The following is a 27,068-nucleotide window of genomic DNA, read 5'->3' as shown; positions in this document are numbered from 1 at the left end:
TATTTTCCATGAGTGTGAGGGATTACTTGGATGCCTGTAAAACAGCGTGTAATCTAACAGCCTGTGGGGACTGGGGCACTCAGCCTTGCCACAATGTTGCAAGAGACAGACTGGTTCGCTTGTTAAGTCCCTGTTTTCTATGGAAGACACACTCACACAAACATGTTGCAGATACACACGGGAACAGCAAATAGGAGTTTACATTCTGGCTGGATCCTGGTGCAAAGATAGGGGAGTTTTCTTGTCTCATTGGACAACGCACTTAGCTATCTCCTCATGTACAGAGTTTATACATAAGAGTTTTAGTTTCAGCTTAGCACAGCACGGAAGATAGATTTGTGCTGCAGGGAAAAGGATTCAGGGGTGTCATGTGCCAAACTAAGCTTCTTTTTTGCTTATCTATATGTGTACAGCCACTGGCTTCTTGTTTATTCTCAGACGGGATAAATAATTCATCTAATTAATTGCTCTAAATTAAAATTTCCAAACTCTTTTGTCTTTATTCTCACATGCCTCTCAAGACTGATTATAATAGTTTGCTATTATATTTTATTTTATTTATGTAGTGCTTTTAAATGGCGTAATGTCATCTTTTTAGTTTTTCACTACCTGTGATTTCAGATCATAATCCGGAAGTCTGGGGTAATGAATCTCTTCCTTCTTTGCATCTTGTTTTCCACAGGTTGGTCCTGAGCAATTTGTCCAGAATGAGCACCAACTCCTCCGATGAATTTTTCCAGGCCACAAATCATGCAGAGCAGACGTTCCGTAAAATGGAGACCTACCTCCAGCACAAGCAACTGTGTGACGTACTGCTGATAGCAGGGGATCACAAGATACCAGCTCATAGGTTGGTGTTTGTGCTTCTGCCTGCTTTCATTTCATTAATTAGTCCTGCATCTGCTATATATTAGAGGTGAAGCTGCCACTCTCTGTGAGGTTCATTAAACTAGTGAGGGATGTGTTAAAGCTTTGGCATGGGTCTTAGTTTGCAACACACTTCAATAATTCCAAAGAGTAATTGGATGATGTTTGAAATGCAATGCATACATAACTGTACAACTGCACTGATCAAAGATTTGGCCTATTTCTGAATTAATGGTCTCACCAATACCATTTTTTTCCTATCCCAATTTCTCCTAAGAAACAAAATACTGCTAAAAACGATTATGTATTTTTAGAGCATAAGTTGTTTTGTACCAAAGCTTTTTTTTCTAGATAAAGTGACCAACACTGCAAAAGAATGAAATGGTGATGGTAGGAAATAACAAGCACCCGTAAAGGTCTTGCTCTTTGAAGGAGTAGCCTAAACAAACAGCCAAACAGCATTTGAGCTTACTCTGACTTTATTTTAAACCATTGACAGACACTAAAAATAGGTTCTTCCCTCAGTAACATACTGACAAGTATTGATTAGTACAACTTGGAATGTTACTTTTAGGAAAGGAAAAATAAGTGATCAAGCTCACGATTAACCAATTCCTGTCACCCTCCATCTTCTTGGTGCATCCTTGAATAACAAACATGTTTCTACATTTATGCAGCTGTGATCTGAGTACACCCTCTGTCAATTCTTATTATGGCTGATGCAAAGAAAAGCTGCGCTCCACTTCACAGAGGTGTCAATATTTGTCCACTGGGTCCTAATAGCCTGGTAGCAATTGTAGTAACTGAAGTGAACACATCACATGATGTACTCTGAATGGCAAAGGGCTCTTTCTGATCAAATTAGTCCATATGCCAATTGGTATTTTGTTTCCTCATCCAAACAGAAAAATATATTCTCATATGCTAACTGTTTTCAGCACCTGCTCATCTTTATTTATGTTTACTGTGAAGATACGATTTAGGAATCAAAACATTGTTGCCAGAGGTTATAGTTTTATTATTATGCCATCTGATCTTTCTGACTACTATGGAAATAAGTAAAAATGGAAGTCCAATTATTGAAATGAGGACAATACTTCACACAAGTGCTTTTTCACATTTTGTCACCTTAGAACCACAAACTAATGTTATTAATGTTAAATAGTGCATAATTTTCAAATTGAATTAAAGGGATACATCTTGTTCAATATTGTAAAATGTGTGCCACTGATTTCCACAGATCACCCATAAGTCAATCATTTGTACAATCACATTTGCTATAATTATATCTGCAAGTTTTTGGGGGTATATCTGTGGTGGTAAAACACCTCACATCCAGTGATGAAGAGAATCTGCGAAAAATGTTTTTCAAGGTTTTAACACAGATTCTGGATTTAGGTCTGAACTTTGACTTTCTTTCTTTCTTTTTGTCTATTCTAACATATTTACAGTATATGTTTATCTAAGCTATTCAACTTTTGCTCTATCTCTATTTTGCTATCTGGATGGCAACCCCAAACCTCAGTATCAAGAGTATCTCTTGCAGGTTTTCTTTCAGGAATGTACTTTATTTAGTCTAACCCATCTACACCATCAGCTCTGAGCAACAACCCTTCTCTGGCTGATGAAATTAATGATGCTGCAGCCATATGTGCTACCTTTGGTCTCACCTGACCAGAGCACTTGTACACATGTTTGCTGTGTCCCTTTCACAGGCAACTAGAAACACTTTTTTCTCAATAATAACTGGAAATCCTGTCAGGAGGAGCAGGTATAGAATATGGATGATGGATCTTTTTTTTTACACTTCACAATTATGTTCTTTTTTATATTCATATTTTACATAAAATTCCAATTCAGTAGACTGAAGTTTAGGGTGTAAGGTGAAAAATACTATTGTGAGGCACTACATCCGCCTGCAGATATAAAGATGGCTGTTGGGACCATATAATGTAATCATTCACTGACTAAGTAGACTTATGTAGTTGAAGGGAATTTCTTAGTGACCTTGAAAGGCATAAAACCACTCAAGCAGCATCAGCACAGCAGGAAACATCGGACAGTAGCTACATAATATATGGTAATTACTTTAACAGAACATAATCAAATAAACTCTAAAGATTTGCTTTTATATAAAGTGCAATACTTAAAGAAACACAGTCTTTACATTTTATCCCATCCACGTCTCCCAGCAGACACGAAAACCTATGAAGAAAACCATACTAAATGCTCTTTCTCCCCCCTCATGACAGGCTCGTCTTAAGTGCAGTTTCGGACTACTTTGCTGCTATGTTTACCAGCGATGTGAGAGAGGCAAAGCAAGAGGAGATAAAGATGGAAGGAGTGGATCCTGAGGCCCTCAGATCACTGGTACAATTTGCCTACACTGGTGAGTGCCTATAAAGGAATTCACTGGCTTTGGTATGATGTTATGAGACCTCTGTAATCCTGCATGATTAAAATTGATCAATAAGATAATTCAACAATTGGCTTGCAAAGTGAGAATAACTTCAACATAAGATCTTTTTTTAAATTTTGACAGACAAATGGGCTCTAATAGATCTTCTGCAAAGTGCAGGAAATAAACTTTCTTAACAGTTTATTTCTGTATAAATAACACCGCCATGTTATTTGCTAAGAAATAACTTAACAAACAATGTCTACACAACCTGAAGTGGGTGTGTTTTGCTTTTAAGCATTTATTCACATAAAAATGTACAATCCTTTAGATTTTACTATGACTCCACAAATGAAGCAGCATATTTAAAGTGTTGCCTTTAAATACACAGATGTTCCTCCATATACATTAAGTGCGGGCGAAAACTTAGAAAGGCATGGCATCATTGTCTTAATTGTTTCAGACTGAATGTATGCAAATTCTTTAATTAAAATAGTAATAGTAATTTAATTCCTTATCTTAATTCTGGTCTTTAGGCAACTATAAATGATTTTAGTAATCTCAATTTGTCTTAAAAAATATTATATCTTTTTCATTTATTGTGTCCAAATATTTGTTTCAACTGTACATTTACTGTGGTAAGGTTGCGTACCCATCCCTTTAGTACAAACTGCTTTCGCCAGTATTCTTATTTATCATGGAAATATTCTGCCGTGAAATATGATGTTGATTTCTATGCCATGACATTACAGGTGTCCTTGAGCTGAAGGAGGAGACCATTGAAAGCTTATTGGCGGCAGCATGCCTCCTCCAGCTTTCACAAGTGATCCAGGTCTGCTGCAGCTTCCTCATGAAGCAGCTTCATCCGTCCAACTGCCTTGGAATACGATCCTTTGCAGATGCCCAAGGCTGCGTCGACCTGCTGAACGTGGCTCACAACTACACCATGGTATGATGGTAAACAGAGCTAGATAGCAATTATGTGGTGAACTAAATTATTCATTTTGCAATATGGGTCTTTCCTGCAGGGATGCATATGGTCAGATACAACAATAAAAACTATAAACCGGTGTTTAATGTGGTAAATAAACCAAACCAAGATTTTCTTTTTCTAACATTATCTCTGAAGACTACCACTTCAATTAAATTTTCTGTTTTATATGAAAATATATACTCTAAGTGATTTTTCAATGCATTTCTAAATTTTGTGGTCCTTATTTATTTTTTATTTCACATAAAAATCCATTCTGTGTACATAGTTTATGATGCAAATTGATTTGTTTATAGATGAGCTAATTTAAATATTCAGTCATTTTCTGTAACAGTATCAAGCATTGGTACCTCGGTTATTTACATCTCATAATTTAAGCAGCTGGTATTTCGACAAGGGAATATAATAGAAACGGAATAATTTCACGCTTTAACTTTATGTAATTGAGTTGTATGCTGTCAGAGCTGCACCGCCATGTGAGCCATTTCCATCTACTTCTGCAAGGAATATTTGCACTGGATTAAGATTCAGCCACATATCCGTTTTTTTCCAGCTTTGCAGAAATGACAGAATGATGCAGGCGTTATCTCCTAAAGGACATCTGCTCGCTCGGTTTACATAGCCTCCATCTGAGTCCAGGAGGTTAATCTAATCATCAAACTGCACAAGAGGTCCAGCTTCCTGTTCAATGACTTCAGTAATGAGAAGGGAGAGCTGTGGACTTCCTGGTTACACCATCCGCTGCATTCTGAGTGGACTGAGTTGTGTTTTGATAAGCTCGGTTTTCCTGTTTGAGCATAAACAGCCAAGCCTCTTAACATTCTTCCTTTATGAAACTATTTTATATTTTATGGTCGAAAACATGCAGATATAGTTTTAGACATTTTTAATCATTAATCAGTATTTTAGAGCACAACACAAGCAGTCTGTTTTTGCTTATCACTTCAGATTGAAATCATATTTTTAAGGCCTTGCAAAAGTATTAATACCTCCTGTCACATTCTGTCATGTTCAAACCCAAAACCTCAGTTTTCTTTAATTGAAATTTTGTGACTGACCAACAGAAAGTATAGATCTGAAGTGAGAGAAAGCTCAACACGTTTTGTTATGTAACGTGAATATTCAGTCCCCTGATGCCTTTTAATAAAATGTAATCAATTGACTTTAAAAGTAACCTAAGCTGAGCACATTTGTTTGTGTTTTATTGTCAATATAAATACAGCTGAGCTATGTCGGACTCAGATGTTTTTATAGAGAACATTAGTGAACAAACACATAATGAGGACCAAAGAAAACAGCAAACAGGTCTGGTAAAACACTGAAGAGAGGTTTATTCCAGGGTTATGTTATAAAACAATATCCTAGACAGAAGGTACACTGCAAAGACATGTTTTCCCACCTAAACTGAAAGGCCAAGCTACAAGAGTCTTAAAGCATGTTTCCGCTAAAAACCACTTTTTCCAGGAAACATGGCTTTCTGGAGCTATTACTACCCTGTTGCATTTTAACTGCATTTGCCAGTGTTAAAATTAATGACTAATGAGATTTTTTTCAAAAAATATTCCCTGGTATGGTTAGTATTTTTTCTTGAGAAGATAGCTAAGACTTTCAAAAATGGTATTTTTTTCATATCTGTTTAAAATAGTCTGAAGCTCATACTTGACTTATGCTCTCTTAACTCTAACTTTATAAACATCTGTTAAAAGCTGTCTATGCCAAAAAGAAGGAATGCATTCTTTTTTCAGAATATTTTTTTTTACTTAAAACCATTTAGAGACAAAGGCATACATAAAAACAACCACACCCCCTGTGGATCATTTACAGATTTTTAAGAAACCATGTGTTGTTGCTACAACTCAATGTGTGTGGTTAATGTTCCTTTGGAAACACACCCAACCTCTATTTATTAAATACTTCTATGAATATGGTTAACATTTTGTATCATTTACCCTTTTAATCACTGCTTTTATTTGCTCTATAACAAAAACACCTTGATAGAATATATTGATATTTGTAGTTGTAATATGACAAAATGTAAAAAAAAATCAAGATCCTACTTTTACAAGGTTCTGTAGACTGAGTGTTCTCCCTAAATAATTAAAGGAACTCCTTTGTGAAAAACACTCCCATTACACTACTACTGTTTAGTAGTACGAGAAGCATAAACTCTTTCTCCCTGCTGATCTTGTTTCCCAGGAAGATAACAAGAGGAGCAATTAAAGACACAGCGTTTTAAATGCCCAAACAGCAAACTTGATTTAGCTTCCAGTTTTATATTCACCTGTGTTAAACATGCAAGCAGGAATAACCAATCTAAAGTGGCATCAAAGGCTTGGCTGAACCTTCTTCCTCAGCTTTACCACCACAGATCAATACATGCTCCTCATTTCATTAAGCCTCTCTGTGCAAAGCCTCTAAAACCTGCTCTCATGATTGGATCAAGTAACTATAATTTGTTGCACGTTGATGATCAATAGCATGGTTGTTCTTTTTAATTTAAGGGCATTCACTCTAAAGTGAGCACGAAGTTGCTGAAGCAACTTGGTAATTAATGTTCAGCTGGTTTGTTTGAAGAATAAACAAGGCATGCTTGCAGCCAAACACTGCTCAGTATGTCTTTCAAGTGCTTGAATCTTGGATGTGGTATGGATCCACAGAGACAGGAAAGCCTTTTCTACAGTATATTGTCTCTAATGGAAATGCCCACAGACAAAGACCTTGAAGATGTAGCCATGCAGTGCTGTCATATTGGCTGGGCCTCTGGCCAATAGATGGAAGATTAATCTCAAGAAAGGAAAATAGAAGACAAATCCTGGAATGCTTGGAACTCGATACGCTAGTTGGAGAATGGCAGTCATTTGTATGTTTCTCATAAAAGGCTTTTAGAGGCTTTTAGTTATTAGTGTGATTTGTAACCTGTTATTTAAATAAAAAAAATATAAAATTACATTCAGCAAAAGTATGACTATAGTTTTAGTTATACCACGTAGAAACTTGAGTAGAAATATTACTATCTACCTTTGTTCATTTTTCTTCACCTCACTGTCCTTGTTATACTTGATCGCCACAGCCTTTAAAATGCCACTCTGACACACACTCACACAAGCACACACTCTCTGCAGCGAGCGTACTCGTCGGCTAATAACTGATGATTATCTGTCTCCTCTGTGTCTCCTCTCTGCTCCAGGAGCACTTCCTGGAGGTCATTCAGAACCAGGAGTTCCTGCTGCTTCCCACGGCTGAGATTGTTAAATTGCTCTCCAGCGATGACATCAACGTTCCAGATGAAGAAACAATTTTTCAGGCTTTGATGATGTGGGTGAGATTTGATGTCCAGCATCGACAGCAGGACCTCGGGGTTCTGCTCTCTTACATCCGCCTTCCTCTTCTTCCTCCACAGGTGAGAGAACTGAGAAAGCCCATTAGTAGGGGACAGTAAGTTTTTATGTTCCACCAGTTGACTTTGAAAGTTAGAACTGAAAGTGTGTTTTTTTCATGTAGCCCAGTGCATTTAGATCTTCATAGAATATTGATTTGGATTACAATTTTGATATAATTTTATTTATTAATTTTGTTGTCTCAAGTGCTTATTACGCAGAATAACTTTTCTCTTCTGTTGTTTTGTTCTTTATAGAGCATATTGCATAATAAGAAAATTGGTTACTTTGTTTCTCATGTATCACCTTTAATGTATTTAGTCCACTGCAGTTGCAGTTTCATCTTTATGCCTACAGCTGGCCATTGCCTATACTTACATTTTTAATTCAACTATATCACTCTCTTAATGTTATCTTATGGTCAAATTTTAATCTGAAATAAGTCCATCTACTGTTGTGACACAAATGTATTGTGTGTATGATTCTCTACATATGATAATTTTTTTATTACAATTGTAAAATGTTTGTTAGAGATGTCGTCATTTTAATTTAATTTCAAACATGTTACATATTTTCTAGAATCTCTGTCCTGAATAAACCAAACCATGAAACAGTGTACTGATCCATGCCATGCCACTCTGTGACAACCAGGCATAAATCTGTTTTAAAGAAGTATTTTAATACACGTAGATTCAAACTTATTCCCTCTTTTGTCCTTATGGAAAAAAATGTCCCTCTCCTTGAATAATTTATAGCTTTCTACAACCTATTATGCACAGAATTTTTACCATTCATTTTATTATAAAATGGAGAGAGGTGGAAAAAAAACAAAAACAAAAAAACACCCATACCACTAGTGTTTGCAAATGCCCCCGCCCCAAAAAACACTGCAGCAGATGGTTTAATAAATAAAACAAAATGCTGAAAATATGATCTAATACACCAGATATTTCATCCACTTCTTTGGGAGAGGCTGTTCTCTGTGAGGCAAGTAAACAGAAAATAAATAACTGTTATTGTCAGAGCTGGAAGTGTTGCTTTGAATGAATAATTCTTTAGGACGGTGTGTTTTTAAAAGTACTTGCTGGCATGGGAACATGTCAGTATAAGTACACAATTTTAATTAATTGAAATAATACTAACACGTTTTAGTATGCCATTTACCATTTTTCATCTTGTAGTTTCTGGGCTAAATGGATTGGTGGGAGTGAGAATTTTTCGAATAGTACAAAAAATAATATATGGTGCAGGACAGTCCTCCTAAAGTAGCTTGAAAAATGTCTTGGTTATCTCATATAAATGTCCAAGTTGAAAGTAAACAGAAATAAAAAATGTGCATGACAGTCACAATAATGCTGGAAATAGAACAAAAATTGTCACTGTTATGACAGTCACTGCAGGTGGCTCTTTGACTATTATTTTATCATTTTTGGCATGTTCTGCCCAACAGAACAGGGATAAAATATAATGAGACATTCCCCAGATTTCCAAGACTATACAAACATAAGAGACAGAGCATGACAAGGTTATCTCAAGTAGTCTGAACTAAAAATATTTTAGAAAAAGAATGTTTAACCTTAGGTTAGAAAGAAGACAGACTGGCTATATCATAAGCCCATAACTAAAAGAGAAAAATCTACAAGAGAGCATCAACAAAATCAAAACATCTGCCTGCCTTCTTAAATCACTATTAAGAAGTACGTAAATTAAAAAAATAAATAAATAAATTTCTTCATGAATTAATTTATAAATTAATTTTACTTTGACAAAATGAGATAATTATTATACATAGAGTTCTTCATAAAATTCTGACATTTTGTATATTGTCCATGCCATCCAGCTCCTTGCAGATCTAGAAAACAACAAGATGTTCTCTGATGATCTGGAATGTCAAAAGCTTCTGATGGAGGCCATGAAATACCACCTGCTGCCTGAACGACGGCCCATGTTTCAGAGCCCAAGAACAAAACCTAGAAAGTCGACAGTGGGTGCACTTTATGCTGTGGGAGGAATGGACGCTACGAAAGGTTTATAACAATTCATACACACTGTTTGCCAGTACAGACTGATTGATCAATTACTAAAACGGTATTTGGTGCTTTTCTAGGCTCCACCACCATTGAGAAGTACGACTTGCGAACAAATACTTGGGTCCAGGTTGGAGTCATGAATGGACGGCGGCTGCAGTTTGGTGTGGCTGTGATTGACAACAAGCTCTACGTAGTTGGAGGGAGAGATGGGCTGAAGACGTCCAACATGGTGGAATGCTATAATCCTGTCAGTAAAGTTTGGTCAACTATGCCTCCAATGTCCACCCACCGTCATGGGCTTGGTAAGTGTTGGCAGTGGAAAGGTTTGAACTTGTTTAAATTAAAAGGAAACAGTATAGACGAGTCTCGATAAAATATCTCATATAGGACTATATGGTCAATTACAATAGGAAATTGCATGTGGAAAAGTTGTTATTTTTGGCATGTTTGTTATTGTTAGTCATCTAATTACATATATCAGCTTATCTTAGTCTCTGTTTATGGTTTTAGCATCTCAGTTAAAGTTTTGCATCATTAATATCTGCTGGATGAAGTTCAGAAGGGTCAAAAATAGCATGCTGTAAAAAAAAAAAAATCTCACTATTCCCCCTGGACTTTTGATATTTTCCCGTACCCCTATCAAAGATTAGCGAGCTGTACTGACCCTGCTCTGCCTTATCATTCCCTGCCCAACACATCTCATATCAGAAGCGTTTTGATTTGCAGTTGAAACAGGTCCTGCTCACAGAACAGGGAGATCTTGTCAAAGCATTCAGCTCACTCGCCCAGTGTGGTAGGAGGTATCAGCGAGCCCAGGAGAGCACACTGTACAGATTACCAGCGCTGTCTTTGATCTTTTCTGAAGCAAAATGTTTCTCACTGCTTTTGCTTATTTTGCGCATATTTTCAGTTTGAATACATTTAAACTTGGTGACTGTGAGCACCCCTGCATGCCCGCTCCCCGCTGTGCCCGTTGTGGGGAAAGACAAGAAAGTGTTGGTGTTCTTTTTCCATTAGAAAGGTACCAGTTGTTAGAAAAAAGGACCTTTATTAAAAGCCATAGAGTCTCTCTGAATGAGTCTGGAGCCTAATGTTCCCTGGAAATAAAGAACTCTCACCAAAGGAAATAAGGGTTATACAATAAAAAAATCTATTGTGTTCAAAAATCCCCCACATTGTTGCTGGTGGAAACCACTTTCCTCTTAGACTGGAATGAGAAATAGCAATGCTGTTTTATAGTCTTTATTGTTTTTAAGAAATTTGATCTGCTATATGTCTCAACTTGTCTCAACACAAGAATTATATCCCTGTGGAGTTCTAGTCAGTAACTCTTGGAAACATATTTGCTTATGTGTGCTTTGTTGTTGGACTGTTTGTTGACTTTTGAACCAAAGGCGAATGGTTGATTATACGTTTGAGTAGAAACATTCGTTGTTATATCGCCAGCAGCATAAAATCACAAAAAGTCAAATAAATTAACCCAATGCTGCTTCTATGTATTTGCAGGATTGGGTAAGGTACATTAAACTACATACATAAATGATGTCATAATCTACCAAAGACCCACACCAGGATAAATTCTTCACCTCTCCATTAAAAGAGGATTAGATTTCTATATTTTCTCAGGGTTAATCGTTATTCAATTAAAAAAAACAAACAAGGAAGATTAACACCTTAACTGAAGGCTATTTTGGTCAAAATCTGACAAGGTCCGGTATTATAGAAATTAGGACCACTATAGAGCAATTAATTTCTAATAAGCTTTTTATTCAAAACAGACCTTCCATTTCCTGAGGGCATCAGCTTCATTCATACAAGGTGGGAAAAACCTTCCCAGCAAAACAGAAGTAGATGTTGGTGAAACTACAACAGTAAGTTGATAGGGGAAAAAATATTACAGTTTGAGAGGTCAGTACAGCATCATTAGTAAAAATAAATTCAGCTTATTATAGTTAAACCCAAAATTAAACCTGTGGCAGATTAAGATTTAAAATCATTTTCATTCAACCAAGTTTATTTCTAAAAGGAAATCAGACTGGTATCTTTCTAATGATAAAACATTATTTAAGAGTGAAAATTAGAGTAAAAAAATAATTAAATTTTAAGTTAAAAAAAAGAAGTTTTTTTTCCTGCATTTATTAAACAAGATATACATGTTTAAAATGATTTTTACCATTTTCACTAATGGGAAAAAATTTTTCTAACCATTACAGTAATTCAGCCCATCTTTGAGCTACTGACTGGCTTTTTCCATGTTTCCATGGATATGTTTAGGATTTGTCTAATGCGATGTGTGACAGCATGGAAAGCCTCTCAGTCGTCAACATAACCTTGAGCTTTTTCCACAGTCACTATGGCTAGGTCATTCTAAAATATTAATATTATTTTCCGCCAGAAGAAACGTGATTAAAGCACACAACACACACATTTTGTTTGTGTGTTGCTGCTAGTCTTGGCCAGCTCTCTCTTGAAAAAATATTTTTGATCTGACTGAGACATACCTGGTTAAATAAATGGTACATACAGTTTGAACATGAATTTATGGGGACTATTAATAATTTTGGTCTTAACTGGATTTTGTGAGAGTTTCTTCGCAAAATCCAATTCAAATCTGTGATTTGGAAAATCACAAAATTGAGAAAGGCCAGTTGAAGTGGACAGGAGGGCAAAGGTCAGCATTAAAGCAGTATTGGTTGCTTTTTAGTTTAAAAGATATTAACAACTTCAGATTACATCAATATTGAAATATAGAGTTCAAACTTCAAATTAATGTTCCAAGTGATATACTTATACGTTCTCCTCATTCACATGCTACCTGTACTTTTCACTAAAACATGAATCTCTCTGGTTTCGATTAGGCATTGCGGTACTCGAGGGTCCCATGTATGCAGTTGGAGGCCATGATGGCTGGAGCTACCTCAACACAGTCGAGCGTTGGGATCCGCAGGCCAGACAGTGGAACTATGTGGCCAGTATGTCGACGCCACGAAGCACCATGGGAGTCACAGCACTCAATGGAAAGTATGTTCCACCATCCTATTTTCCCTAATGGGTCTTTTATCATTTGAGCAACAATGTTTTTCAGTTGCGTTGTGCAACTGAAAAACGTTGACCAAATTAAAGGTGACAAAAGTTTTCAGTAATTTATCATGTTCTCAAAACCTGTGTGCGCTTTTCACATGCACTTAGATTACATAGTTACTCTTTCCATGTGTATTTGTTCATGTGCAAACTCTATAAAATAAGATAAAACTGAAGCTTAAAAACTAAACATCCCATCAGTCAAGCTGGCATTAGTCCAATACAAACAGATGGACACTGTCACTTTAACGGCAACATACTTGCTAAGTTTGTTTCTGGTCTAAGTGTGAGATGCCACCAGCTCACAGGAAGTGCTGTCCTGTGGTCACAGATCAACTCTGAACATAGTTCCAGTGTGAACATCTGCTGAAGAAACAGGAAACCAGGCTGCTTCTCGGCTAAGCTTCATTCACTATTCGGTGCCAAAGCTCTTTTAACAGTTAGGTCAAAAATAGACAAGAAAACAGCTTCACTAGCATCTATGATCTATTGATAGGCCTGTGAATAACAAGCATGTCATACAGTGATGTAATCTTTCCAGGGATAAACATTCTCAAGGAAACAGCCTTGCTCTTAAAAAATCCAATCCTGTATTTCTGAATTTCTATCAACCTCTCTTGAGTTTTTTACTTATCCAAGTTTATTTTATTGCATTTTGCGGAACCATATGTCAGCATTATAATCTTTTCCCTTTTATTCCTCAGGCTGTTTGCAGTTGGTGGGCGAGATGGCAGCTCGTGCTTGAGGTCGATGGAGTGTTTCGATCCACACACCAACAAGTGGAGCATGTGTGCGCCAATGTCCAAGAGGAGAGGAGGTGTGGGCGTAGCCACATACAACAACTTCCTGTATGCTGTGGGTGGACATGATGCCCCTGCTTCCAACCACTGTTCCAGACTCTCTGACTGTGTTGAGAGGTCAGTGAATTCTCCACAAACACAATGCTGTTGTTTTGCCACTATTCCTATCTCATGAACAGAGTGGAAAGCGGCTCCTGATCCCCACCCTGTTCCTGCATTTTTTTTACACATGGTTGTACTTTAATGACATGTTACTCAACAATGTGGAGATCAGGTTGCACATATGGTTGAATTTCATGGAGTCTGGCACCCTCTGGTGGTGATGAGGCTTTACTCCCCTTTTCATTCTTTTTGTCTGTACTGACAGTATTTTACAGCCTTCTCAAGCATATGGGTGTCATTTATGTGGAGAAGTTTTTTCAGAAATGCAAAATTTAAGTGCAGATGAGTCAGATCACTCAGTTGCTTTTTCCAATTTACAGATATGATCCAAAGACGGACACATGGACCACTGTGTCCTCTCTCAGCGTTCCTCGGGACGCAGTGGGAGTTTGCTTGTTGGGTGACAGGCTCTATGCAGTTGGTGGATATGACGGCCAGTCATATCTCAAAACTGTAGAGTCCTACGATGCACAAAACAATGAGTGGACTGAGGTAATCACAAGCTTTTGTTATGCATTATCTTAGTTAGTGCTATACATTTTGACATCCGCATTATAATTTGATAAAATAGCATGTGAAAACTTTAAATGGAGGTCTTTTCATTTAAATTGGCTCTAGTTTAACATTTTTGCTGATTTTCATTAATTAGGCTTATTTGCTCCTAATTTGTTCCCAAATGATTAGTTATTTCAAGTTATTTCAAGTTTTTGTGTGTCTATATTTATTGCACTTTGAGTGTGAATTTTATAGAATTTTCATAAGTCAGCCTATTTCACTTCTCCTCAAACTCTGAAGTGGTTCTGAGGGACCGTTAAAAGATTCAAACTTTATACTGGAAGTGTGTAGCTGTAATAAAGTTGCTCCTTTCATCAAAAATCAGCTGTGTCAAATCCTGTATTTATTATATGCCCCCCCGGTAGAGGATCACGATGGCTACACCCAACCTCTATGCAGCAGAGTTGTAAATGTGTCCCTTGTCCAACACACTTGAAATCAATAGGTAAACTCCCTCACTAGCATGTAGTCAAATACTACAGAGTTCTGTTAATGAGCTAATATTAGAGCCAGGTTTGCTCAAGTAGAGAGACAGCTAAAAGTTGCAGGAGTTCGGCTCTTGAGAACTGGAGTTTGAGACCATTGGATTACAAAAACTTTCTTTTAGCACTGGCCATGGCAGTAAAAACAAATATCAAACAAAATTATATAAATGTTAAAATATAAATAAATGTTTCCAGAAATAATTTGGTGACAATAAGTTTATCAATTGCGATACTGTAGGTATACAAATATTTGAGACATTTATGGTGGATTTTTTTATTTTTTATTTTTATTTATTTTAAATCGCTACAAGTATATATAGTTACTTTATTTAAACGTGAATATACAAAAAAAATACTACACATATTATTTAGATTATACGTAGCATGCCATAGCATTTATAGTGTATTTTTTATTTTTTTATTTTTATTTTAAATAGCTATACTTATTTAAATGTGAATATGCAAAAAAGAAAAAATAAATACCACACATATTCTTTAGATTTTGATTAGTCAGTGTATAGTTTATCAGTTTCATAGTGCATCAGTATTGACATTTTTGAAAAATATTTTTGTGAAAACATTTAATTAACAGTTAAATTTTTAAAGCATTAAATTATCTGTCTTAAAAATATATATCTTAAAAAAGGTTACAAGAAAACCTCACAAAAATGATATGTCATCTACTGAGACATTTAAATAACTCAGCTGGAATACTGTGTTCTGCAAGAATCATGCAAGCTTAAGGCTTTCGTTTAAATCCTTCAGCAACAGAAATCTGATGTAGGTACTGGGCCCCATGAATATTTTATTGCTGATTTTTTTCTTTTTCACAGTTTTTTCAGTCTTGGCAACCAAGCCTTCATCTGTACATCAAATGAAGCGGGATTCTTTTGAAAAGAGACGCTCATGAAACGCTGCATGTCAACCTCTCTGTCTCCCTGTAGGAGGTCCCTCTTAACATCGGAAGGGCAGGCGCCTGCGTGGTGGTGGTGAAACTGCCGTGAGAATCTCGTCTCAACAGCAACACAGAGGGCCTAAATGAACGAGCGGCAAAGTGGAGTGGACAAACAAAGCAGCAGATTGAGGACACATCCTTTGAGGGATGAATTATCACATTTTCTTCTTTAACTTGGCCATCCAGATCTTTCACTGGGAAATGCAGGCAAAGCCTTGCCCAAAAACCATTGTTTCTGTCATTAGTTGATTTGTCTGCCCAGTGGGTAGGACTGGAAAGACTGGAATGCACTGCACATTCCCCACATTCTCAAACGATTAAGAACTTGGCCAAAAACATTGCGAATCAGCGCCAAGGATTTGCTATACTGCGTTCTAAAACCTAACTTGAATGTCCTCAGAATTTTATGTAACATTTACACTCTAAAAAAATGAATTCTGTTAGTTTACAATTAAACAAAAGCATTTCCTATCAGTGCCATCTCAGACAGTATATTTTTTGGGTTTATATGTCCCTTTATAGATACTACAACAACAATTCTTATTCTTGTAAATATAAACCACTGGGGTTTTTTATTTTTAACAAGAGTGGTCTGAAATGATTGTTACTCTTTGGCAATGAAGACCACTGTGAGTAAAACTGCAAGTGAAGAGTTTAAGATACAGGAACGAAACACACTTATTTGCACCAGTAGCAACAGAACACCAAAGTCATTCACTTCTTTTAGATGTCTTTTTGTGCATTAAATAAAGGTTTGCAAATCTGTGAATCAAAGAAAATATATCATATTGATATTCCATATTTCTGTGTACAGATTTCTGTTGATGTTCTGGAGCTGCATTTGTATTTGTAGAATCATAACCCAACCAATGCTGTCTTTATTGATTGTTCATTTAGCTTCAGAACATTTTTTTACATTTGCAGTTGGATGTCTTGCTAGTAAAAATGTATATTGTTAGCGTGTTCACCACTACAAAAAAACCCCAAAAAACAAAAAAAGTCTAACTATAATTATAATGGGTTTTGGAGGCCAAATACTATTCTTTGCTTTTGGTATAATTTTGTACAGCATGCAAGCCAATAAAAATAACTTCAGTTTTCTTTGCATGATTTAAATACAGTATGTGGCCTCATAAAAGGCAGATTTTTTGTTTTTCTTCTTTGTTGTGGTCCTCATAAAAAAATCTGATCCCATAACTAAACAGACTTCGACTCCAACTTTGACATCTGCATTAATCTCAGTTTTGTTCTCGCTGCAGTACAGTCTTCTTAAATCAAACAAGCATGTTTGGAGATATTGCTCTGTTTTACTCGTCCATTGGCAGAAAACTGCTTCTCTGTGGCTTTCTTTTTTTTTTTTACTGTTTACCTTCTAAATAGCCATTTCTCTCCATCTTCCCTCAGCTTGTTTGATGAGATTTTGATTGCTTTTTTTGACAAAATAGTGGATTATCTGTCCACACATGAAGGTTTTAGCCATAAATCTGCTTGGTGTCTCGGAAACACATAATACCTGACACATGTCAGAGTCAAAGCACTTCTGCATCCACCATTTCACAGATGCAAAGAAAAATATTCCCTTATATGCCTCTAATCCTGTTTGTCTACAGATTTCTATTCCAGAAAGATCCAATCAATTTTCTACTTTGGCGTTTTTCAGTTACATTTAAGTCCAAAATTATTCAAATTCAGAAACAAGATTCAATAAAGAAGGAAATGTGACACCACACTCAAAAATGATAAGAAAAACATGTAAAAAAAAAAAAAACTTGAAATAAAATGATATTTATGAAGGTGTTATATTTTCAATTTAATTTTAAAAATGGCTGTTCAAAATTATGTAATATGTATATTTACAATTAATGAAAAATTATTTTTCAGCATTACAGCCAGACCCTTCTAATAAATGCTGACCTTTTTTTTTTGCATGTTTTTGCCAATATTTTCACCATTTATCTGACTCTTTGAAACTGAAAAGTCATCATGCCAAACTTTATCCTCCACCAAGTCCTTATCAGGTTCAGCTTGGGACTTTGAACTTACTTTCAGTCAGAATCAACATGATGGTGAAATTCTAATGTTAATTTAAACCTAAATCTGTCAAGGGAAAGAGTAATCAGGCTTTACTGTACATATTCATTTCAATGTTTGAATAAAAGTGAAATCCTCAGAGTGGTGAAAGATAGTCAAACTCATTTCCAGTAGTTTTAGCAAAACACCCAACACCCACTCTAACTAAAATACCTATTTCCATAAGATGTAATGTATAAATAAAACATATAGTTCTTCACATAAAACTGTTGTAAAATCTGTTGCTGTTTTCTCTGCTAAACAGCATCTTGTTCTGTTAATTTAAGCTGAAAACAGTGACAACTGTCTTGAGAAAGCGCAGACATTAAATTAACAAAATTTTGCATTCTAGACTGAGCGTATAGAGCTTGTCAGTTTGAGTTGTTTTGCATTGCTAAAATCATTTCTCTTGTGACAAGCTATCCACTCTGAAGCTTTCTACAAACTTACTATAAACGGACAAATGTCATCTGCAGGTGAAGGAACTGTTATTGATAATAGTGTCACAGATCCTCATTTCATATGATGCCTCAAAATATTCAGAGCACCTTTGGAGTATTACCTTGAACCAAAATGCATTAGTATTCCAAGACTGAGTCCCCAAATACACTGTTCTGGATGTTTAGCAATTTCTCCTCTGTTTTTGACACAAATCTGCATCCACTTAGATACATATTTGTATCTATGCTGTATTACTTATACTGTGAAAACAGATGGTAATAATATTAATATTTAGATGATCAGAAGGGAATAAAAAGAGAGACTAAAGCCATGTCAAGGTAAAGATTCCTTCTAAATATTCATAATTAAAATTGTGCTTTGGTGTAAAAAAACTTCAGCTGAGGATCCAATAAATTATTTTGATAAAGAATCATAAAGACTGAAAAAGAACAGGCACTAAACAACGCAGTAGGCTATGTTGCATTTATAATCTGTTGGATTTTTTTAGGTTAATATCATTTTGTAATTATTTAGAGTTAAGATGCTTCAACGCCATCCCTACTATTAGCTGTTTTATTGTAGATGAAACAGGACAACTGATAATGTAAATTTCTTTTATTAAACCTGCTTAGTTATTTAGTGTCACATGCTTTTCTAAAAGATAAAACAAAACAAAGCAAAGACATCTTTTTTCATATTCTCAGAATCATCAAGCATGATTACAGATAATTAATGTAACACTTTTTATGATGTAAAATGGAATACAAGAAATATCTCTTGCTAAATTCAAACTTTTAGCATCTTGTTTTTATAAGGTAAAAATTCTCAAGTGAAGAAAGCTTAGTTTTTCTTTTTGGCACTGTTTTGTCCTTTCAGTTTCTCGTTCTGTGTTAAATAAATTCAGATATTATTCATCCCTACATCCATTCATTTTCTGTACACATCAAAGAATGGAGAAACTTTGATTTTTAATAGAGAACGATGTTAATTTCATACAACTTGATAATAGTAATAGCTTTAATCTGAAAGTTCACTGTCATCCTGCAGACAAACTTCAAGGTCCTGCATTGTGACGTAATTATATCCTAATTTTTCAAGAGAGGGTGCTGTTGCACTGCAGAGGAAGCATTTACCTTCGCCTAAGGCAGATCAAAATCTCCAATGCCATTACTGCTCATAAAAAATGTCAAACAGCATTAAGAATGCCAAGGACAAATACTTGAGCTAATAACCCTGCATAATTATCGAGACACAATGATGAAATGTTGGGAAATTGGACGTTAAGGCATTCTTTTCTGTTACTTTCAAAATGAGCATGTTGCTGAGTTTAAGGGAAGCGTGAAGCCTGAACAAGATAGATTCTGCTCAGAGCGATGATTTGTCAGGTTTTTAAAGGGATTTTGGCATCACAACATTTGAACAATGTCTCATTATTGTATGACAAAGCTTGACAGATTGTTATATTTTTTCTGGCTCTGCTGCTAGCCTCTTTGGGAATTTATTTTTCAACTAGAGGAGAAGCTTTCCCTTGTATTTTATCATTTTTGTGACAGTGAACAAAGACTGAAAGTGATGGGAGGAAGACACAACAACATGGTACGAGTTGTAAATATTTTACTGTACGTTGGTTCTGAAGACAAAATATATGGTTAAAGTCTTAAACATTATTGTATGAGCATTACAATAGTAATGTAATAGTAATGCTCAGCAGGACAAGAAATAACATATTTCAGACAAATAATCTGGATTTTACCCCACATATTGCACCAGATAACTGAAAACACTACATTTGTTGTTTTTATTTTCTGGTTTCTAGTTTTTTTTTATGTTATGCTGTCAAAACACAGCCTCAGAATTCAAAACAGAGCAGCCAGCACACTGCTCAATTAAGATGCCTGAAAAGTTTTTGGCAGGATTTGTATGGTTTATATGTCAAAACAGAACACTCTAAGAAAGAGTGAGAGTTTCAAATACAAAACAAGCATGCAAGAGCTTTTCACCACAGGAACTAAAGACAAGCGTCACAACAAACTGTCAACTGAGAGTAAGATTCTCTTGTCATGCCTGCTTAACTAAGCCTTTTAACATGGCACGTTTGACGCTTTGGAAAGGGGAGCGACGGCAGGCAAAAACGACGTGTCGTCTCTCCCTGGTTATGGCAAATTGATTTTACTGCTACAATTTTCGTCAAGCGGCTGACTTCAGCAACATATTTAGTATATCAAGCTTTTATTCAGCTCATTTCCCTGGTGAGCTACGCGCGGGGGGAAAAAATTTCACCTGAACTAGAAAGCAGGTTTGCTTGAACAAACTTTGGCCTTCTGGTGACACTGAGAGCGATGAAGTATTTAGCTGAGCTTTTATGTGTCCAGCAGTGATACAAAGAATGACAGTTGCTTTTCCTGTTTGATCAAAGGCAGCAGACAAGTGCTGGAGAACGTTTCTCCCTCCATCCCTGCCTCTGAAACCCTGTCTCTGTCTAATCATAGTTGAATACATTGTCATCTCATTATCTTTGAAGAGGGGAAAGATCCCTCCCGTATGAGTGGGCACCATGTCTCTTGCCCTCAGTCGGGCCCAAAAACTGGTGAAGCGCATTCTCGTCTCATTATGTTGAGTGAGAGATATCAGACACGTCCCCTCTGCCCAACGCCCTCCACACACATGCTGCTGTACTGCAGCCATACAAGCTGGAACTGTTCAGCTGTAGCTCTGTAATGCAGCAAGGAAACCAATATTCAAGCCGGGTTTGGACACTAATGTTAACGACATCAATGCTTGGTTAAATATCTCTGCCACAATGAGCAGAACACAGACTTACTTTTGATTGGATTAGTTCAAGTTTGGCAAGGAAAACAACCCTTGATTACTCAAGTCACTCGTTGAAAAGTGAAATAATATTATAACTTATCTGGAGATGCACCAATCTGAGATTTGTGGCTGATTTCTGATCTCCTGTTTTTATAAAAATTCAACAGGCAGATATCACTTGTAATGAAATGACATCAGACATATATAACGCTGTTCTTGAGCCTCAAAAACACTTTACAACGAAATTAGTTATTCCAGTTTACGCGCACATCTACACGCTAAAGGTGGAAAGATACAGGATTGCAGCCCGAAGTGAGGCTGCCACATACCAGCAGCATCTGCCCTTCTGACCACTACCAGCAGGCAAGGTGGATGAAGTGTTTTGCCCAAGGACACAAGATGGAGACGGACAGAGACGGGTCTCCAACCGGCAGCCCACAGATTACAGGAGAAGCTACTAAACAAATATGATGCATCTTCAAGAACCGTATTTACCAGTATAGCACAGAATATTGTTATTTTAGTCATCTTCCTGTAGTCATTAATGATTTATTTTAAAAATGAAAGCAAGGTGATGAAGTGTAAAACAGGATTTTGATTATTTTTAGCATCAGGAGTCAGCATTTAAACTCTTTAGTATGTTACTGCATGTTAGCGATACTGTGTGAAAATTCAGACACTTTTCTTAATTTTGAGATTTTCAAAAGGCATTTTTAAATTAATCATGTTTCTTAACAGTCAAAACCTAAAAGTTCAAACGGTTATCTGATGGAGTTGCTTTCAGTCAGTTTGACAAAATGTCTCTAAATATATAATGTAGTTTATTGCTTACATTTTTAGCAATCAAAAAAAAATCCTCTGGAATAAAAAAGAATAACAGTTCTTAAAGTTTACATAACAAAAAATACATAATAGTTAGACACATCAAATTACATTACAGGTTTTAAACAAAAATAATTGTGTAATACCCACCAAGATAGGCTCTTTAATTTGAAAGTACTTGTCCAACTATCCTGTAATGAATGTATGGAGCCCGATGCCAAAAGCCAGCAATAACTTGTGACACAAAAGCCAAATTGGTCCCAGATTCTCTCGACTGGTTCTAACAGATGTCATGGGCTGGTTGCCAAAACATCTTATTGTGGACACACTACAGCGAAACCACAACACTGATCTACATGATGGATGTCAGATCAAAATGAATCCAGCCATGGTTTTACCAGCTTTGAATTCATGCATGGGGAAGCCTGTCAGGGGCGAGAGATGATGTGGACGCCCGCTCACACTGTTTGTCAAGATTTTTCATCCCTACCCCCCTCACTCCTCGTTTGAAGCTAGTCATCTGCTGTCGAGCAGCTTGCTGCCAATTCACCAGAGAATCTAGATTCAACATTTGCAGACTTTTCTTAGGAATGGATGCAATTAAACTGCTTTGAGGTTAGAAAGCCCCAGTTTCCGTACACCTTGCAAACCATCATTCTAATAGGCCACAAAGTTTCTGGAGGACATGGTTAAATTTTGCATCTGCACTTGTTAATGTGTCTAATTCAGACAGCAAATTGGTGACCATCAGAAGCATATTTCTTTTCACAAACATGCCACTTCAAGAGGCTTCGACAAAGGAAGAAACAAACGAAAGTTGAACTTCAAGTGATGTTTCAACATCAATTGGAATAATGAGGATACATCAGTACATCTCATGCATTTAACCAGCTCATTCTTTAAGAAAGATGTTTTTTTTTGTATCCTGAAACAGAGATGACAGCACAGCTATCCAACTCACTTTATGTCTTCACAGCATTCCCGAATTCACAGAATTATGTCCACTTCAGAGAGAATGGCTCAGTGGGGTGGAAAAAAGCTCACTATCTACATTTTAACTGCTTCATTTTCAGACACATTCATATAATGTCCAAAGAAGAAGTCCAGCCTTTCTTGCATGCCACTATTGTATCTCTTGCTCCTCTTACCCCTATATGGTCTGTCTCTCCGGCACATTACTGCTGCCCGTTGAACGACCGCTTACAAATTGCCTCCAGAACTAAATCACTTCCTTTGTCAGACCCGACTGCCTTTCTTTCCAAGACCCACAGCTTACTGCTATTGTTAGTGAAGATGAACAGCCCACGACAATTAAAGGTGTGGACCATTACTTCTGCTGTAAGGAAGGTTAGGCCCAATGCTTTACAGCCAGAGGGAGAGCACCAGCATATCTCCATCTGTCATCTGCGCCCATAATGGAAGGCCTTGGAATGGATGAAGAGCCAACAAATGTCCGCTGAATTGCACACTTAGGGTTTGCTTTATGCGGCCGTCCTGGACGTAGAAAAATATTAAAGGTGAGAATATTATAGGTGGTAACGTAGAAATTTCATAGAATTCAGTCTGCTACAACAGAATAGGTAAATGTAGCGTGTGAAACAAAATAAAACAGTTTGTTTTATGACAACACTTATGCATTCATACACTCTTTCTGATGTAAAAAATTGCAGAGAATGCCTTTTACGTTCAGAAATTTGAACAATCAATATCAATCTTTTCTAAAAGGTACAAATTACTACTGACGTCATCTGGGAAACAAGTTTCACCACACTGTCATACCCGTTAATTAAGGTTGAAATACAATGTAAAAAATTATTTCAAGCAAGATAAATTACACTCATAAATAAAGATACTTTCAATATTAAACTATAAACATAACTTCCTGATAAGAAACTACAGATATGAGGTACACAGTAATTTACAATCCCACTTGATGCCTGCATCAAGAGCAAGTCAATTCCTGTCAGTTGTTTACAACCAACCATCAAAAACGTGTTTGAATCAGTAAATAGACAAATACATAAACTTTGACAGTCACATCAGACATAAACTTACCTAGACTCAAAATTTGGAATAAGATCATTTTAACTTGCTCTGGTATCTGCGCTCAGGGCATCATGTTTGACATGTGTGTTTTAGGGACCACAACATTACAGGTAGCCTCCAGATTTCATGGGTGTTTGGGACCACAAATCAGCTAAAATCCGCAAATGCTTATTACTGCTTGTTTTAACTATTCAGACCTGATCAAATATTTGTAAATATGCATCAGTGTGCACAGAGGAAACTTCTTGGCATGACTGGAGAAGCTAACGTCCACAGTTTTCTTTGCCTCTTCTTGAAGGAGTACAGCTGATCAGCGACAATGAAAGTGAATGGCTTTCCTGACATAGCTTCGTTCTAAACTCCCCCCAATAGTGTGCTAAGTTGTATTGAGACTATAGGTCAGCTTTCAAACTCTTCAGATATGCTCCATGAAAATGAGCAAATAGGTACATTTTCCACAAATATTCTTTTTATTTGTCTTTAATTGTGACGTGATCTTTAGTCCGTACATGCTGTGTTAAATTCCTGCCTATGAATTGATGTAGCAGTATTCCTCAAGATTTAGATCCTAATGGCTGCAAAACAACACAATCGGCTGGTTAATATGTGTTTCTTCCACTTTGCAATAATCGCACAGTTAACACCTTATCACAAGTATTCTTGCTAAACGTTTCTAGCTCATTCTAGCCTTGTGCAAATCTATGACATCTGATATCAGGAATATCAGATGTCCCTGATATCAGTTGGCAGCTTTTTGATCTTGTCCATGGTGGTGTAGTGGTTGGAAGACAGAGAGAAATATGTTCTTTATATAAAGGCTTGTGGAACAAGAATTTTGACTTGTTTGAAAGGAATTTGACTGTTTTTTTTATTATTTTGGACAATCAAAATAAATTAAATAACCCAATTCTTAATTTTTAAGTAAAGTATTTTCTCTTCAGATTTGTTTAATCTTTCCCTAATTTTTCTCTAATCTCTTCAGTATAAACTTAAAGACAGTTAATTTATTATAAGTGAGCAAACTTTAGAAAAATCAGCATAAAAACACAAGATATTGAAGGTGAACATTTAATTTGAGAACACACTATTTGCAATTTCAGAGCAGCAATGAATGTCATCCTCTCATCAATGTTCATCTTTTCAAACTATATATATTGAGCAAATACTTTGCTAGCACACTTCCTTATATTACACTTAATTGCCACAGAGGATGGGATTTGATGTGAGTCAGACTGTTTCTAGCAGAGGAAAAAAAAAATTCCCAGAACTGGAGTCCCAGATTGCCTTAATTAATGTTACATGGTGTATCTAATTAGCTGGCGTGGAAATTTAGCAACCAGTGGGCATACAAGAGTCACCTGAGTGTTGCTTGTAATAGTTGTTACATGCTGAACCTTGCAACTTTCCAGTAGCAATTTTCCAACGATGGCCACATTGAAGGAAGAATTGCAGAGCAATACATTAAACATAAGAAGAAAATGTCAATTAGTGTATAAAAAGTAAAGAAAGTAGTGATACATGATGAGCAAATACAGTTTAATTCAAAGTGTTGTGGTGTTACTTATATGTAAATCATATGTATTGTGAAAAATAGACAAATTATCACATTTTCTTCTACTTTATTCATTGTGCACCCAAGGTTAATTGCTTGTAAAAACTTTGAGGCACGTAGATAGAGCCTTAGCAAAAAGGCTGGACTAGATCTGTCTAATATTTATCATTACTTCTTTTTTGTATTTTTTATACAATATGGGAAAGACAAGATTTTTTTGAGCATACAAAAAACAATTAACAATAAAAATAAATTTAGGTTAATTGAAGGTGGATTACAAACAGCATCAAGTGTAGTGCAGTTTCTGGATCTTAGTTTTAATTAAATCTTTTGACATATCTAAAAAAAATTCATGGTAGTCTGGCTTAGCTGGTGATCAAATTATGACCACTAGAATGCTCAATGGCTATTGTGCTGATGCTAGTGCATTGTCCAGCGAAGGCAGCATATTGTGTCATGGCAATGAAAACAAGGCAGATACAGAAAAATGCAAAAAGGGTTGCAGTGGTAGATAAATATAATATATGACACTATTTCAAATGTTTTCTGTGGACAAGCCATTTGCTCTTGTTCTAATAGATGATTTTCATTAGTTTCACATATGATTTTTCTTTCAAGCAGTAAAAAAAAAGTCTCTGTGTGGGCACAGCTTTTCTTTTTAATGCTTGCCTGTCATGTTTTCATAAACAGTGTTCATGGTATCTAATGAAGATGTGGTCACATTGCCAGCGGTTGTAAACTTAAACTACTCCCAAATGAAAAGTTAGCCTTTGTCCACTGACAACTATTTCCTTATTATAACAGCTGTACAGGAACTCACATCTCAAATCTATTACATTGTTTATCAAATCTAGTTATGATGAGCCTTTTCTGTATTTATTTTTTGAAAAAATTTATAAAACACAGAATAGAAAAAATGTGAGCTAGGAGACAAACAAACAATGCAGTGGTCTGCTATGTTAATTAAAGTTAACCTCTAACAGCTCCTCTGTAACTCTAATAATTCATACAGCTTGTTTTCATTGTAGATTAAATCACGGTCTGTTATGTGTGTAAACTGTGGAGTGAAAATATCACATCAACTTCTTATGCTAAGTATAGGTGAACGTGTAAATTAGAGCTTTTAATTTCCATCCATTCATTATCTGAACGCACGTATCCTTACAGGGTCATGATAAGAGCTGGAGCCAATCTCCAGGGTTCATCAGGTTAATTTTTATTTTTATAATGGTTTCGCAGATACACAGGACAATATACACTGCTCAAAAAAATAAAGGGAACACTCAAATAACACATCCTAGATCTGAATGAAAGAAATATTCTCATTGAATACTTTGTTCTGTACAAAGTTCCATTTGCACAACAGCAGGTGAAATTGATTGTCAATCAGTGTTGCTTCCTAAGTGGACAGTTTGATTTCACAGAAGTTTGATTTACTTGGAGTTATATTGTGTTGTTTAAGTGTTCCCTTTATTTTTTTGAGCAGTATATTTACACATAAGATTATCACTAAAACATGCTTCCTAGATATTTGATATCTCACCTGTCTTTCTCTGCCCTGTCAATTTATTCAGCTCACATTTTCATTTTCTGTTGCATTTGACTCTATTTCCTTGGAAAAAGTA

At 36.1% G+C, this 27,068-nt stretch overlaps 1 protein-coding gene across 2 annotated transcripts in view; it reads left to right on the top strand.

Moving 5' to 3' along the window:
* The window catches only part of klhl4 (kelch-like family member 4), a 32,313-nt gene extending 15,388 nt beyond the window's left edge, over positions 1 to 16,925 (top strand). For both annotated transcript variants that reach the window (XM_028009036.1, XM_028009035.1), the window contains 10 exons: positions 683 to 850; positions 3,120 to 3,256; positions 4,018 to 4,214; positions 7,444 to 7,656; positions 9,474 to 9,660; positions 9,741 to 9,965; positions 12,522 to 12,684; positions 13,449 to 13,661; positions 14,027 to 14,198; positions 15,691 to 16,925. In XM_028009036.1, coding sequence (XP_027864837.1) covers positions 708 to 850; positions 3,120 to 3,256; positions 4,018 to 4,214; positions 7,444 to 7,656; positions 9,474 to 9,660; positions 9,741 to 9,965; positions 12,522 to 12,684; positions 13,449 to 13,661; positions 14,027 to 14,198; positions 15,691 to 15,750 — 1,710 coding nt within the window. In that variant the 5' untranslated portion in view covers positions 683 to 707 and the 3' untranslated portion in view covers positions 15,751 to 16,925. The remainder of the gene's footprint in view (positions 1 to 682; positions 851 to 3,119; positions 3,257 to 4,017; positions 4,215 to 7,443; positions 7,657 to 9,473; positions 9,661 to 9,740; positions 9,966 to 12,521; positions 12,685 to 13,448; positions 13,662 to 14,026; positions 14,199 to 15,690) is intronic.
* The last annotated feature ends 10,143 nt before the right edge of the window (positions 16,926 to 27,068 follow it).

Source organism: Xiphophorus couchianus, chromosome 23 (genome assembly GCF_001444195.1).
Source record: "Xiphophorus couchianus chromosome 23, X_couchianus-1.0, whole genome shotgun sequence".
NCBI classification, from domain to species: domain Eukaryota; kingdom Metazoa; phylum Chordata; class Actinopteri; order Cyprinodontiformes; family Poeciliidae; genus Xiphophorus; species Xiphophorus couchianus.
Note: the sequence above shows the minus strand (reverse complement) of the source record. Positions and strands in the feature narration are given on the sequence as shown.